Below are 15,299 nucleotides of genomic sequence, written 5' to 3' on the forward strand. Positions count from 1 at the left end.
CTTGGTGTTATCAGGAACACCTGAGCAGCTCAGTGTCTTCCTGCTTTATTTAGCTGCAGACAAACATTTCCTCTGATTGTCTTCACCACAGAACTGGGTTTGGTTCTGTTGCTTTAGTTTGTTCTTTAGACGTTGCCTTGCAGCTTCCAGCAGTAAAATCGTCTTTAATGTGTTTCTTGGTGTGTTTTGGGGCTTTGTACTGGATAGTTGTCTTGGTAAATGTTGTTCTTTAGCCACAGTTAGCACATTGTGCTAATGTGTGCAGTGATTAGTGGATTTGATGCAGCTGAGTTGTGTCTTTATCTTGGCTGTAGTGAGTCTTTAGAGGTTTTTGGTCAGACACATTCTGTATTCTTGTTTGTGAACCAGCGTTGGTTGTCCAGAAGGTAAGAGTTCCTGTCCTGATTCTCTGTTCTCAGAGGTTCTCTGGTAGGCTGCAGGAGACTTTAGCGTTTGAGTTGTTGTGCTAGTTTGGTTTTTGTATGGTTTCATTTGGACGACTATCTTGAGGCCCCTCCATGTGGTTTAGTGAGGTTTTCTGCAACAGTTCTACAAAGCAACCTGCAGCAGAAGAGACTAAGTTTTTATAGGAAGTTCTGGAGAGCAGACTTTAGAGCAGCAGAAACATTTGTCAGCAGTTTGAGCAGGAGAAGGTGAGCTTCAGAGTAGAAATGAGGAGAAGGAAACCTTCTTGACCCGTGTGGTGAGGTCCTGTACCAAGAGTTTGAGCAGGTTGTGAAGAGTCTGTAGTTCTTTGGTCTGAAAGCACAAGAAGAGTCGACTCATTAAAGGAGAAAACAGGAGATATTGTTGGTTCTTCTGTCATTCTGCAGTTTCCTTAGACTGAATATCAAGTTTATATTTTAAATGATTTCCCATGTGAGCCCAATAAGACTTCAATAAACTCCCTCCATCCCCTGGACACAACATATTTTATTACCATGTTAAATCTTTTTTTTAAAAATGTTTTTGAGTTTTAATCACAGTTTTAGCATAGTTTTTTTTCTCTTTGCTTGTTGAGTTTTGTCATCTGAGTGAAAGGCGATAAACAAATAAAGTTGAATTGATAAACTGAATAATTGACTAACTCATGATTGTGACAACAGAAGTATTTTCATTGTGATTTAAGGGTTTATTTCATTTTTAAGGTTGGGGTTAAAATCTTGACAGAAAAAGAAGATTAAAGCAATAAATTACATAACAAAAAGCAATTAAATCAAAGGAAAAAAATTAATACAATAAAACTTTTAAAAAGTTTTATTATTAAAACGATTTAAGAAATTTTCTAATTAAACATTTAATTTTTTAATTAAATGTTGTGTCTTTTTAAAGGTTTAATAATCTAATTTAATGTTTTGCATTTTTTAAAATGTTTAATGTTCTTCTTGTTTAATTGTATTTTTTAAATGTTTAATTATGGAAAATATTTTATCTGTAATTTTTAATATTTGTCTTTTAAAAATTTTGTTTAATTTCATAATGACATGTATTGTATCTTGTTGAATTATCTCATTCAATATTTTGTCTGTTTAATAGAATTTAATTGTATTTAATGTTTAACTATTAAACAGACAAAATATTGAATGAGATAATTCAACAAGATACAATACATGTCATTATGAAATTAAACAAAATTTTTAAAATACAAATATTCAAAATTACAGATAAAATATTTTCCATAATTAAACATTTAAAAAATACAATAAAACAAGCAGAACATTACACATTTTAAAAAATGCAAAACATTTAATTAGATTATTAAACCTTTAAAAAGACAAAACATTTAATTTAAAAATTAAATGTTTAATTAGAAAATTACATCTTAAAGACAATAAAACTTCAAATAGGAATTACACAGAAAATACAATGAAGCACTTAAAAAGAAAATTAAACATTAAAAGGTGGTAAAACATTTAAAAAGAAAAACCTTAAAGATTTAATCGAAACATTAAATATTGGGAAAGAAAAAGAAACTCAAACAAGCCGATAAAACATTTGAAAAAACAATTAAACATTGAAAAGACAAAACATTTGGAAATCAAATCAGACATTAGAAAAGAATAAAAGGTGAGAAAAGAGCAAAACTAAACATTTAAGAAGAATCAAACTAAAGACAAAACATTTGAAAAGATACCAGTTAGACTTTAGAAGATCAAATTAAACAGAAGAGACAATAAAACTATCAAAAAGAGCAAAAACAGATAAAAGTCTTAAAGGGTTTTCTAGTCTGAAATGAAAACATCAAGTTGTTTCTTCAAACATTTTCTCTTTCTATGTTCTTGGTTTGATTGTGGATAGATTTACTAAGAACTCATTTCAGAAAACTGCTTTCCAGATAAAGTCTACTAGTAGTTGAAGGTATTTATCAAACTAATGTTACCTTCTGATCTCTACAAACTTTACTGTTCAGTGAAGAGAATCAAAGTTTGTTGAGGATTTCTAAAAAACCCACAGGTGAAGGTCTGAGAAGAACTCAGATGGATGGTCTAAATGTGAAATCAAGACTAATCATCAGAAGTTTTAAGGCTTCTGTTAACTAGAAAGTTCAAACTAACAGAGAAGTACTGAGAAACTTTTAAAATTTCAGTCCTCAGACTGTCGAAAGGTTCAAACTGACAGAGAACTACTCAAGAACTTCTAAGATTTCAGTCCTCAGACTGTCGAAAGGTTCAAACTAACAGAGAAGTACTCAGGAACTTTTAAAATTTCAGTCCTCAGACTGTCTGAAGGTTCAAACTAACATAGAAGTACTGAGAAACTTTTAAGATTTCAGTCCTTGGACTGTCTAAAGGTTCAAACTAACAGAGAACTACTCAGGAACTTAGAGGATTTCAGTCCTTGGACTGTCTGAAGGTTCAAACTAACAGAGAACTACTGTGGGACTTAGAAAATTTCATCCCTCAGACTGTGTGAAAGCTCAGGTCCTGAGGACTCGGGAGGTGTGGAGGCTTTGGAAAGTCTTGGAACTGAAGGTTCCACCCTCCAGCACAAAGGCTGAAGTCCAACCTCCTGAGAAAAACGGTTGAGTCAAGACTCAAGTTAAAAAAAACCTCGAAAACGAAGAAAAATAGATGATAAATGCGCAAAAAAAAGAAGAATTAGTATCTGAGCGAATAGCTCAGGGGATAAGAAGACGGACTACCAAGTGGAAGGTCGCAGGTTCAAGACCCACCACCGGCATTTTTCTTTCTTTGTCTTTGTCAGGATTTTCAAAAAACTTAAGAAGGGTCTGGTCTTGAACCAGCGACCTGCAGCTCCATAGGTAAATCCTTAACTCACTGAGCTACAGATCAGATACAAAGAAATAAATTCGTCGTCCCTTTGGCATCGTAGTTCCTTAAGTGACCACATGGGTGGAGCCAAGGCGGAGTCTGGGTGGAGTCAGGGCGGAGAGTAGGCGGGGAGGTGGGTGGCGGCCTCCCCCCTCTACTCCCCCACCTCCCCCCACCACCCACCACACCTTCCCCCGCCCGACGAGTTCTTCGAGTCTCCACGAGTTCTTCGAGTCTCCACGGGTTTTCCCGAGTTTCTGGAGTTTCCACCAGGTCGGAGGCAGAACAAGTTGTCATGAAGAGGTGTTGAAGTCGGCCAGGATGGACAGACTTTTTACAGCGACTAGAAGGAAGACCACTAGAAGAGCAGGTCTTTAACCACCATCCATAAAATCCATGGAGTCGGCTCCAGAGAAATGAAGGGAGGTCAACTTTTATCAACCTCCATCCACATGTTCAACTTCATATCTTTACTTTGACATTTTTAGCACCACAAACCTTTAGTATGACACTTTATCATTTATTAGGACTTTAATGGAATCCACCAGCAGATTTACTTTTTGTTGAGAAACTTTATTCTTGTCATCGTGGGACTGCAGTATTTAAAACTTTTCCTTCTATTTGACCTCATGTTTATTAGTTTTACTGGAGAAAGTTATTTTACTTGTCGATTAGTCTCTTAAAAACCATATAATAAATTGGATTAGTCAAGAGGTTTAAATTTCTTACTTTGTCATATTTTAAATATGACAAAAAATATAAAAATAAAGCGTCTTGAGACAATTTGACCTGTAATTGGTGTTATATAAATAAAATAGAATTTAAATTGTATGTATCTTGTAATGTTGGAGTAATTCAGCCATATATGTTGGAAAACACATTTTCTTTGTCCATTAATCTCTTGATTGTTTTCTCCAGTAATTCATTGCTTGTTTTGGTTTATAAAATGTCAAACCCAAATATATTCGGTTTACTATCATAAAAACCAAAAAGACTTACATTACATTCATGATGCAGGAATCAGGCAGTTTTTCACTTTTTAATCTTAGTTTAGTCAGAAAGATAGTTGATAATGTGTGAATTGCAGCTTGTGAGCCGTAGAAGGTTTTAATCTTTGGGGCCGAGTGTCAGAAAACATTTAGAAACCAACATCAACAAAACACTCAACAAAGATTTGAACATCATTAAAGGGAAATCCAACTTTTGCATGACAATGTCTAATTAAAGGACATTTATTTCCAAAGTAAATGTGTGATATTCATCCTCTGGAGCTTTCTCTTCACATCGTCTTCCACCTGGACTGGTTTGGTCGGGAGCATGTGCAACAAACATTTGAAAAACTGCACTTTAACATCAATGAATGACACTGAAGTTTAATCTCTACATAAGTGAGACTGAGTCTGAATGTGCTGCTCTGTCATTAACTCCTAAGTTTAGGGAAAGTTCAAACAAAAGAGGACAGTTCAGAGAAGACTTGAGAATGAGCTTATTTTGAACAAACATCTCAGACTTTCTGAGCTTCAGCACCTCTAGCAAGATATTTTAACAAGCAACTCAAGAGATCCAGAAGTTGGAGAGTTAGCTCTAGCTGAGCCAAAGAACATGTGGGACACTAACCTAGCAAACATTTCAGACTTTTCTCTGTGAATTCTGAGAAATCATTTCCTATTTAATGACAGAGCTACACATCTTAACTCAGTCTCATTAAAACAGACTCTAATTCAGTGTCATCCATCCATATTAAAGTGCAGTTACCCAAAATGTTTGCTGCATGAGCTCCAACAAAACCTGTCCAGGTAGAAGGCCACTTTGACAAACAGGAAGTGGACGATTTCAAGCAGATTTATAGAAGGGGGAACCGGACTGTACTAAGTGTCGTCGAGTATAGAGGGGTGTTTTGTGGGTTTTTAAGGCTGATAATGATTATTAGTGAGACATTTGGAGTAGATATTCATTTGCAGTAAATGAAAGTATTTAAAATCTTGGAGTTAAACTTAGAAGAACACAAACTCTAACAGAAAACTTTGTTGATACGTTTTTGTTTTGTTTACATATGTTAAGTTAAAGGAGTTTTATTCGTTACGTATAACCAATCAAATCACTCCAGAAGACAGAGCGACCACAGGTAGATAAAGGTTCAGAGCCAAAGTAGCACCATTTTTAAATGTATTTATTACCGTAAATCAGTAAAAAATAAAATACTGATAATCAGTAAATCAGTCAGCCCACAATTACTACAATTCTACAATGTATGTCTCTTTCCTTTCACTTGTTATTTGTACATTATACGATGTATATGATGGCGTTTTTTCATACCAAAGGCTATACTATGATGTTTTCTCAGAGACATACCCTGCTACTCTGGTTGTTCTGGTCCTGAGCCGCTGCACTCCTCCTTTGTTGTTTTCTGGATTGTACTCAGCTGCATGCCTTCGTCCACCAGGCCTCCGTTGACTCGTCCCGCCTGCCGTCTCTGGAGCTGAAGCTGGATTGGAACAGACCAAAGTACAGTCCAATCACGATGCCAGCTGCCTCTCAAAAGGCTCCTTCATCTGGCAGGTGGCGGCACTTCTTCTGAGGGGAAGCTGAGCTGGCCCAGCAGAACTTTGGAGATGTGTTCCAGTGGTTGGTGGCTGTGTGGGGAGATAGAGAGGGACCTTTGAATTGTTCAGAAAGGAAAACAGGGAACCCATTGGTAGTTTTAGTTTAGGGTGCTACTGCGGTGTGTTTTTGGGTTTTAAGAGGTGAACAGGAAGAGGTTTTTTTCCTATTGATTATCTTTTACTTTGTTCCTGGTTGGAATGCCCATCAATGTCAACATGAAGTTCACTTTTAGTTCTGTTTATTTTTATTTTACTAACACCCATTTGTTTTTAACCCCCTCACATGTTGTGTTGTTGTAAACTTACTCTTTCAAATAAATTCTCATCTAACCCTCTGGAAACCAGCGTTTGGACTGTTTTTGTGTTGCTCCTCACCTACTGACAGCTGTGGACTAAAGGCTATACTGTGACGTTTTTAGAGTGACATGCTATACTATGATGTTTGTTGGGCGACACGCTATACTATAGGCTTTTTTAATTGACATACTACTGTGACGTTTTTTTTGTTTTAGTTTTTTTTTAGCAACATACAAGAATTCGAACAGTTTTAAAAATTACTATACTTTTACTTGTGCAATGAAATTATTATTCTATGGCATTTTTTTAGATGACATATACTCTGATGTTTTCTTGAATTACATACCTTTTTTTTGTCAAATGTTTTTATTGATTTTTTCCATGTATAGGATGGGTACAGAGACATAACAAGACTTTACAAATGTACAGCAGTAGTCATTCCTCAAACGAATTAAACCCTGCAACAGTTGAGAATAAGTGTCTCCTTAAAACCAAGGTGCATTAGAAGGCAAGTATCCTTTCCCACCCCAACGACTCACTCAATCACTCTCATTCATATCACAGACAACAGAATGGGGAGAAGAGGAGGGGGAGAAATACTAATAATAAGAGAAAAAGGAGAAAAAAGAGAGTTAATTAAAAAAAAAAATTATAAACATAATCGTCGGCTCAGCGGTTCAATGGGTTTCAGCTTCAATGTGCAAGGTGTCTATATGAAGTAGGAAGGGCAGCCAAATTTTTTGAAAGGCCTGCAGGGAACCCTTAAGGAAGAATCTGATTTTCTCGAGTCTCACGCAATGTAAAATTTCTTGAATCTATCTATTATGTGTTGGTGGGGATGAGTGAGTCCATTGAAGGAGAATGAGTCTCTTGGCAAGCAAAGTGGTGAAAGCAATAACATGCTGTGAGGACTTGGACCAACCGAGTGCTGGGGGCAATCCAAAAAGAGAGACGAGGGGGTCAGGGTTCACTGTACGACAGAGGACCCTTCCTAGTGTGTTGAAGATGGCACGCCAGAATTCAGTGAGTTTGGGGCATGACCAAAACATGTGCACGTGGTCAGCCGGTGAGAGATTACATCTGTTGCAGGAATCAACTCTACCTGGATAAATTTTGGCTAATTTTGCATTGGTGAAGTGGCTCCTGTGTAAGATCTTGCACTGTAGGAGTTTATGCCTGGCGCATATGGAGGACGTATAAACGAGATTGACCATACGTTCCCATTGTTCGTCAGAGATTGTGATCCCTCAATAGGAGCGATCTTAATGCTCCAGAAAAGGATTTTGTTGATATTACTAGCCCAGTAGTATCGCTGAAAGTCTGGTAAGGACAGACCTCCGAGAGATCTGGGAAGTTGAAGAGTTGATCTTTTTATGCGAGCTCGTTTATTGCACCACAAAAAGGAGTTAATCAATTGGTTGAGTGTGGAAAAAAAAGACTTGCAGACGAACACCGGAACGTGTTCGAAAACAAAAAGAAAACGGGGAAGTATCATCATTTTAATCAGATTAATACGACCCAGTAGTGACAAAGGGATAGTGGACCACCTAATTAAATCTGATTTACAGCGCTCAAGTAGCGGTTGGAAGTTTTTTGCAAATAATTCAGAGAATGATTTTGTTACAGCGATGCCTAGGTATTTTAATCCTTGGGTCGCTTTCCTGAAGAGGAGAAGGGTGGGATGGGGGTTCTCAGCAGGGGAGTTGATTGGAAGATACTCACTTTTGTGCAGGTTAATTTTATAGCCAGATAATTTCCTGAATTGTTCTAAAATATCCAAGATGGCAGGGAGGGACGAAGCTGGATTGGTGATGTATAACAGAAGGTTATCTGCATATAGAGATAGTTTGTGAGAGAGACCAAATCGAGAAATCCCTTCAAATTTCCTTTCACTACGAAGCCATAGGGCTAAAGGTTCGACAGCAAGTGCAAACAAGGAAGGGGAGACAGGGCGTTTTGCGCTTTTTGAACCACATAATAATCTATGTTTTGTTTTTTTTTTCTTGCCAACATGCTGTACTATGAACTACAGGCCATACTATGTTATTCTTGAGTAAAGCATACTATACTTTGACGTTTTCTGAACTACATCCTATACTATGGCGTTATACACAGAGTGCTTTGGTTACATGTTGATTTATAATCTAGATTTTTTTCTGTTTTGTTTTTTGAAGGGATTACCACAGACCTGACTGTGAACACCGTCGACACCCACCTGAGGGAGACGCTGCCTAAGATCTCAAGGCTGCTTGGTCGTGGTCTTTCTGGCACGTACTCTTCCAAGATGAGCCGGGAAGTTTAACACCGATGGAATGACACCAGGTCTAAGCCGACAAACTTCCAATTCCTCCTCAACCCATAGTCTCTGGGAAACCTACATGGAGTAAGAAAAGTAGACAGAGAAATAATTAAGTCTGTACAAAACATATTAAAAAGAAATCATGCTAATAAATTAAGTACAAAGAACCGAATTCGCCAATATACTGGAGACCAGAGCTATTTAATTTGATAAGTATAACCTTGTTTAGTAACATTTCAATTATTTGAGAGCAGTCCTAAAGAACTGCCTGTAATCCCAATCATATAATGGGTTTGGAGGAAGAACATAGATGGTAATCTGGATATACATGAGTTAGGCTTTATAACTACTATTGGTAGTATTGGTGGTAGTAATAGCAATGTGACTACTACTAGTAGTACACTCACTACTGCTGCTGATACTGGCACTGCTACTACAACTTGTAATACTATTACAAATGCTGATACTACTTCTATGACTCTAATAGCTGTTTATACTACTACTGCTGCTTGTACTTTTAGTATTACTACTACTGCTTGTACAACTATACTACAGCTACTATTAATCGTCTGGTATTTGGTTGTCAAGCTGCTAGCTCGCCTTAGCGTTTTGCTAGTGGCTAACTAGTTAGCTCTCATAGACTGGAAGCTCTCAACAAGAGTTCATAATGAAAAAAGAGCCAAAAACTATTCTTACCTATGAAAAGTCATTCCAAGTTTCCTTGTCTCAATCGTACGACGTAGTGTGTAACTGTATGTAGCACAGTGAGCCGGCATACTTGTTTCTGTTTTCACGCCGTCTACATCAACAGAATGCACTGAAACTTTGCCCCCACTAGCTTAGCCTCACAGTAGCACGCAGCTCAAAGGGGCGTGTCCTATCTACTGATTCATATCTATGACAACAACGGTGGTGGCTGCACATAAGGACGTCTGACATTGATTAGCTGCGTAAATACCATTATATACAGTCTATGGTAAATACACTGTTCCCTCTAAGCTGCGCGCGTGCGCAATTGCGCACTGCTGACACGGTCTCCGCGCACAGAAGATCTGCGCTGCGCACAAAAAAAAATACAACCTAAATTGTAAATAAAATAAACACGTAACAATTCATTCTGTGCTATTTTTCAGTGTGAGTCAGTGAGTGACCGGTGACTGTCTGCTGCAGCCAATGATGCGATTCACATACGTATTTACCATAGACTGTATATAATGGTATTTACGCAGCTAATCAGCGTCAGGCGTCCTTATGTGCAGCTACCACCGTTGTTGTCATAGATATGAATGAGTAGATAGGACACGCCCCTTTGAACTGCGTACTACAGCGAGGCTAAGCTAGTGGGGGAAAAGTTTCAGTGCATTCAGTTGATGTAGACGGCGTGGAAACTGAAACAAGTATGCCGTCTCACTGTGCTGCATACAGTTATACACTGCGTCGTACGATTGAGACAGACAGTCTGAGGACTGAAATCTTCTAAGTTCCTGAGTAGTTCTCTTTTAGTTTGAACCTTCAGACAGTCTGAGGACTGAAATTTTAAAAGTTTCTCAGTACTTCTTAGTTTGAACTTTCTAGTTAACAGAAGCCTTAAAACTTGTGACCATGAGTCTTGATTTCACATTTAGATCATCCATCTGAGTTCTTCTCAAACCTTCACCTGTGGGTTTTTTAGAAATCCTCAACAAACTTTGATTCTCTTCACTGAACAGTAAAGTTTGTGGAGATCAGAAGGTAACATTAGTTTGATAAATACCTTCAACTACTAGTAGACTTTATCTGGAAAGCAGTTTTCTGAAATGAGTTCTTAGTAAATCTGTCCACAATTAAACCAAGAACATAGAAAGAGGAAATGTTTGAAGAAACAACTTCATGTTTTCGTTTCAGACTAGAAAACGCTTGAAGACCTTCATCTATTTTTGCTCTTTTTCATCCTTTTATTGTCTCTTCTGTTTAATTTGATCTTCTAAAGTCTAACTGGTGTCTTTTGAAATGTTTCGTCTTTAGTTTGATTCTTCTTAAACGTTTAGTTTTGCTCTTTTCTCACCTTTTATTCTTTTCTAATGTCTGATTTGATTTCCAAATGTTTTGTCTTTTAAATGTTTAATTGTTTTTTCAAACGTTTTATTGGCTTGTTTGAGTTCGTTTTTCTTTCCTAATAGTTAATGTTTCGATTAAATCTTTAAGGTTTTTCTTTTTAAATGTTTTACCACCTTTCAATGTTTAATTTTCTTTTTAAATGCTTCATTGTATTTTCGGTGTAATTCCTATTTGAAGTTTTATTGTCTTTAAGATGTAATTTTCTAATTAAACATTTAATTTTTAAATTAACGGTATTGTTTTTTTTGGCCTTTTTCAGTTTTTTATCGGATAGGCATAATGAGAGACAGACAGGAAATGGGGGAATACATGCAGCAAAGGGCCGCGAGCAGGACTCGAACCCGAGCCGCTGCGTTGGGGACCAGCCCCTGTACATGGGTCACCCACTTAACCCGTTGAGCTATATGAGCACCCATGCATTGTCTTTTTAAAGGTTTAATAATCCAATTAAATGTTTTGCATTTTTTAAAAGGTTTGATACTCTTCTTGTGTAATTGTATTTTTTAAATGTTTAATGATGGAAAATATTTTATCTGTACTTTTGAATATTTGTATTTTAAAAATTTTGTATAATTTCATAATGACATGTATTGTATCTTGCTGAATTATCTCATTCAATATTTTGTCTGTTTAATAGAGTTAAATATTAATTACAATTAAATTATATTAAACAGACAAAATATTGAATGAGATAATTCAGCAAGATACAATACATGTCATTATGAAATTATACAAAATTTTTAAAATACAAATATTCAAAAGTACAGATAAAATATTTTCCATCATTAAACATTTAAAAAATACAATTACACAAGAAGAGTATCAAACCTTTTAAAAAATGCAAAACATTTAATTGGATTATTAAACCTTTAAAAAGACAAAGCATTTAATTGGATTATTAAACCTTTAAAAAGACGAAGCATTTAATTGGATTATTAAACCTTTAAAAAGACAAAACATTTAATTGGATTATTAAACCTTTAAAAAGACAAAACATTTAATTAAAAAATTAAATGTATAATTAGAAAATTACTTCTTTAATTTCTTAAATCTTTTTAATAATAAAACTTTTTTAAAGTTTGATTGTATTAATTTTTTTCCTTTGATTTAATTGCTTTTTGTTATGTAGTTTATTTCTTTAATCTTCTTCTTCTGTCAAGATTTTAACCCCAACCTTAAAAATGAAATAAACCCTTAAATCACAACGAAAATACTTCTGTTGTCACAATCATGAGTTATTCAGTTATTCAGTTTATCAATTCAACTTTATTTGTTTAGCACCTTTCACACAGATGACAAAACTAAACAAGCAAAGAGAAAAAAAACTATGCTAAAACTGTGATTAAAACTCAAAAACATTAAAAAAAAAAATTAACATGGTAATAAAATATGTTGTGTTCAGGGGATGGAGGGAGTTTATTGAAGTCTTCTTGGGCTCACATGGGAAATCAGTTAAAATATAAACTTGATATTCAGTCTAAGGAAACTGGAAACTGCAGAGCGACAGAAGAACCAACAATATCTCCTGTTTTCTCCTTTAATGAGTCGACTCTTCTTGTGCTTTCAGACCAAAGAACTACAGACTCTTCACAACCTGCTCAAACTCTTGGTACAGGACCTCACCACACGGGTCAAGAAGGTTTCCTTCTCCTCATTTCTACTCTGAAGCTCACCTTCTCCTGCTCAAACTGCAGACAAATGTTTCTGCTGCTCTAAAGTCTGCTCTCCAGAACTTCCTAAAAACTCTCAAAGTCTCTTCTGCTGCAGGTTGCTTTGTAGAACGGTTCCAGAAAACCTCACTAAACCACATGGAGGGGCCTCAAGATAGTCGTCCAAATGAAACCATACAAAAACCAAACTAGTACAACCCAAACGCTAAAGTCTCCTGCAGCCTACCAGAGAACCTCTGAGAACAGAGAATCAGGACAGGAGCTCTTACCTTCTGGACAACCAACACTGGTCCACAAACAAGAATACAGAATGTGTCTGACCAAAAACCTCTGAAGACTCACTACAGCCAAGATAAAGACACAACTCAGCTGGACCAAATCCACTAATCACTGCACACATTACCACCATGTGCTAACTGTGGATAAAGAACCACATTTACCAAGACAACTATCCAGTACAAAGCCCTAAAACACACCAAGAAACACATTAAAGTCTATTTTACTGCTGGAAGCTGCAAGCCAACGCCTAAAGAACAAACTAAAGCAATGGAGCCAAACCCGGTTCAGTGGTGGAGAAGCAGAGGAAATGTTTGTCTGCAGCTAAATAAAGCAGGAAGACACTGAGCTGCTCAGGTGTTCCTGATAACACCAAGCTGCTCAGGTGTTCCTGATAACACCAAGCAGCCACCTGGACAGCCAATAGGAACACAGCTTCCTGGAAGTCCAGAGGGCTGGCTTAGTGAAGGAAATTTAATTTAAAGTTGAAGCAGAAAGTTAACAAAGAAAGTTGAAAACCACCTTCTGATCCCTGAAATCTCTGAGTTTTCACACAAAGAACACCTGAACATGTCAAACTGGCTTCATAGTAGAACCATCATTGTAAAAACATCATAGTATGGTGTGTTGCTCAAAAAACATTAGGACCCGGCTGTCAGGGGACAAACATGTAAGAAACATGAGAACAGAGAGAATCCAACCAGTAGGTCACAGTTTATCATCCCCCAGTCATCTCCTGAAGTCCATATGGTGAGAGACATCAGTATCTGGTTGTTCATTTACCAGAGGATGCTTATAATCATGCTGATGTGGTCTGTACTCTACAGTATTTTAGTGACTCAATAAATGCCTAAGTCAACCTGCCCGGCCAGCAGGCAGATGGGTCCCCCCACATTAGAGCTGGGTTCTGCTTGAGGTTTTTTTCCCTGTTAAAAGGGTGTTTTCCTTGCCACTGTCACCTTTTGGCTTGCTCTGGGGGTCAGGCATATTGGTTCTGTAACGCGTCTCGAGACAATTTGACTGTAATTGGCGCTATATAAATAAGATTGAATTGAATTGAATTGAATTGAATTGTTTTTTTAAAAATGCTTTTTAGTTTTTAATAAACATTTAATAGCCTATATGTAATCAATAAATGGCCTTTGACTATCTTAAGAAAAATTTACTCAGAACTCTGATATGTTAACAGTACTAAATAAATAAATACATGCATACACACAAAAATAAGTTCATACATTAACTGTGTTAAGATAAGATTTAGATTTTAAAAAAGTTGTTTATGTTTTTGCAGAATCCAGTATTGCTCACTGGTTGGTCATTACATTTTGTTAGTTTGATTTCACTGTTTAAAATGATGCCACCTCTTTTCAGACAGAAACTGTGATAATAAAACAATACAAAATGTTTAGTTCTGTGTTAATAAAGCACTTAAATCTTTAAGTATGGCTAAATGCTTTTTTCAAAATTAAATATATCACTCCTTAGGTGGTAGTGGCCCCAAGTTCAGTAAAGTTGGAAAGATATTCACAGATTCAGACTTCCAGCATCAATAACTCATTAGATATAGGTTGTCAAAACATAAACGGTGCCTCTTTCCCATTGTTGCAAGGCAGACAATGTGCTACAAGCCCAGTTTTATCAAAAGTAGCTGTCTTTCAAGCTACAGGAATAACATTGGTGTCTATGGAGTGAACAGGGTCCATCTGCAATTTGCAAAACCGCTGCAACAGAAAAGAGAGACAAATATTCAATAACTTCACTCTTATACATTGTAGTGTCACTAAAATCACTGCAGCCTTCAACTGGTTCCTGTTGTCAAAATGTTTTAACAGAAATGTAAATGCTTTAATTTGATTCTTTTAATGAACCATGTAACTTGAATGGATGTGATGCTGGTGTGACCACAGTGCACACGTCTGATGTTGCTCACAGTGGTCCAAGGGACGCTCAGGGAGTTTGTGTGTTTGCTCAGACTCAGGAAAAATTACAGGGAACATTGGGTAAATACGTATGTGAATCGCATCATTGGCTGCAGCAGCCAGTCACCGGTCACTCACTGACTCACATTGAAAAATAGCACAGAATGAATTGTTACGTGTTTATTTTATTTACAATTTAGGTTGTATTTTTTTTTTGTAGCGTAGATTTTCTGTGCGCGGAGACCGTGTCAGCAGTGTGCAATTGCGCACGCACGCAGCTTAGAGGGAACAGTGGACCTATGTACAATCAAATAAAATTAAAACCAAATATATAAACTTACATCAATAGAATATGTGCATACTATGGAGTACCGAAAGTGACAAATTACAAAAATAAATCTATAAAAGAATAAGTAAATAAAAATGGAAATACAAACACAAATAAATAAAACCAAAAATATTATATATATAGAAATATTAATCAAAATGAATCCATGAAAGAAATGGCTAATAAAAGTAGAAACATAAAGACAAATAAGAAAAAAATTAAGAAGAAATGTGCTTTTAAATAAAATTTAAAAATAAATAATAGAATAGAATAGAATATTCTTTATTAAATATTCTATTCTATTCTATTATTTATTTTAATAAATAATAATAAATAATGTGGCAATATAAAGCAATATTCATCAAAAAATGAATCCATAAAAGAAACGGCTAATAAAGGTAGACATACAAACACAAATAAATAATAAAAAATAATAAATGTGCTTTTATAAAGAAAAATTTGACATTATGATCAATAAATTGCAATTGCTTTGCACTTAATTGTTGCTTTTACTGTGCACATTAAAGGCCACATTATA

The 15,299-nt window shown here is 36.0% G+C and overlaps 1 protein-coding gene and 1 long non-coding RNA gene across 2 annotated transcripts in view; both read right to left on the reverse strand.

The window, feature by feature from the left end:
- Positions 1-470: 470 nt before the first annotated feature.
- Positions 471-9,187, reverse strand: LOC129350170 (uncharacterized). Its single transcript, XR_008603475.1, has 3 exons — positions 8,388-9,187; positions 5,625-5,905; positions 471-759 (listed from the first exon to the last, which is right to left on the reverse strand). It is a non-coding gene; the product is annotated as an uncharacterized LOC129350170 (long non-coding RNA).
- A 4,677-nt stretch (positions 9,188-13,864) lies between these two features.
- The window catches only part of entpd5b (ectonucleoside triphosphate diphosphohydrolase 5b), a 63,775-nt gene continuing 62,340 nt past the window's right edge, over positions 13,865-15,299 (reverse strand). Inside the window, exon 15 of the mRNA XM_055015692.1 lies at positions 13,865-14,235. Within this exon, the coding sequence (XP_054871667.1) occupies positions 14,170-14,235 (66 nt within the window). The 3' untranslated portion in view covers positions 13,865-14,169. The remainder of the gene's footprint in view (positions 14,236-15,299) is intronic.

The sequence above is a fragment of the Amphiprion ocellaris genome, chromosome 12, assembly GCF_022539595.1.
Source record: "Amphiprion ocellaris isolate individual 3 ecotype Okinawa chromosome 12, ASM2253959v1, whole genome shotgun sequence".
NCBI classification, from domain to species: Eukaryota; Metazoa; Chordata; class Actinopteri; family Pomacentridae; genus Amphiprion; species Amphiprion ocellaris.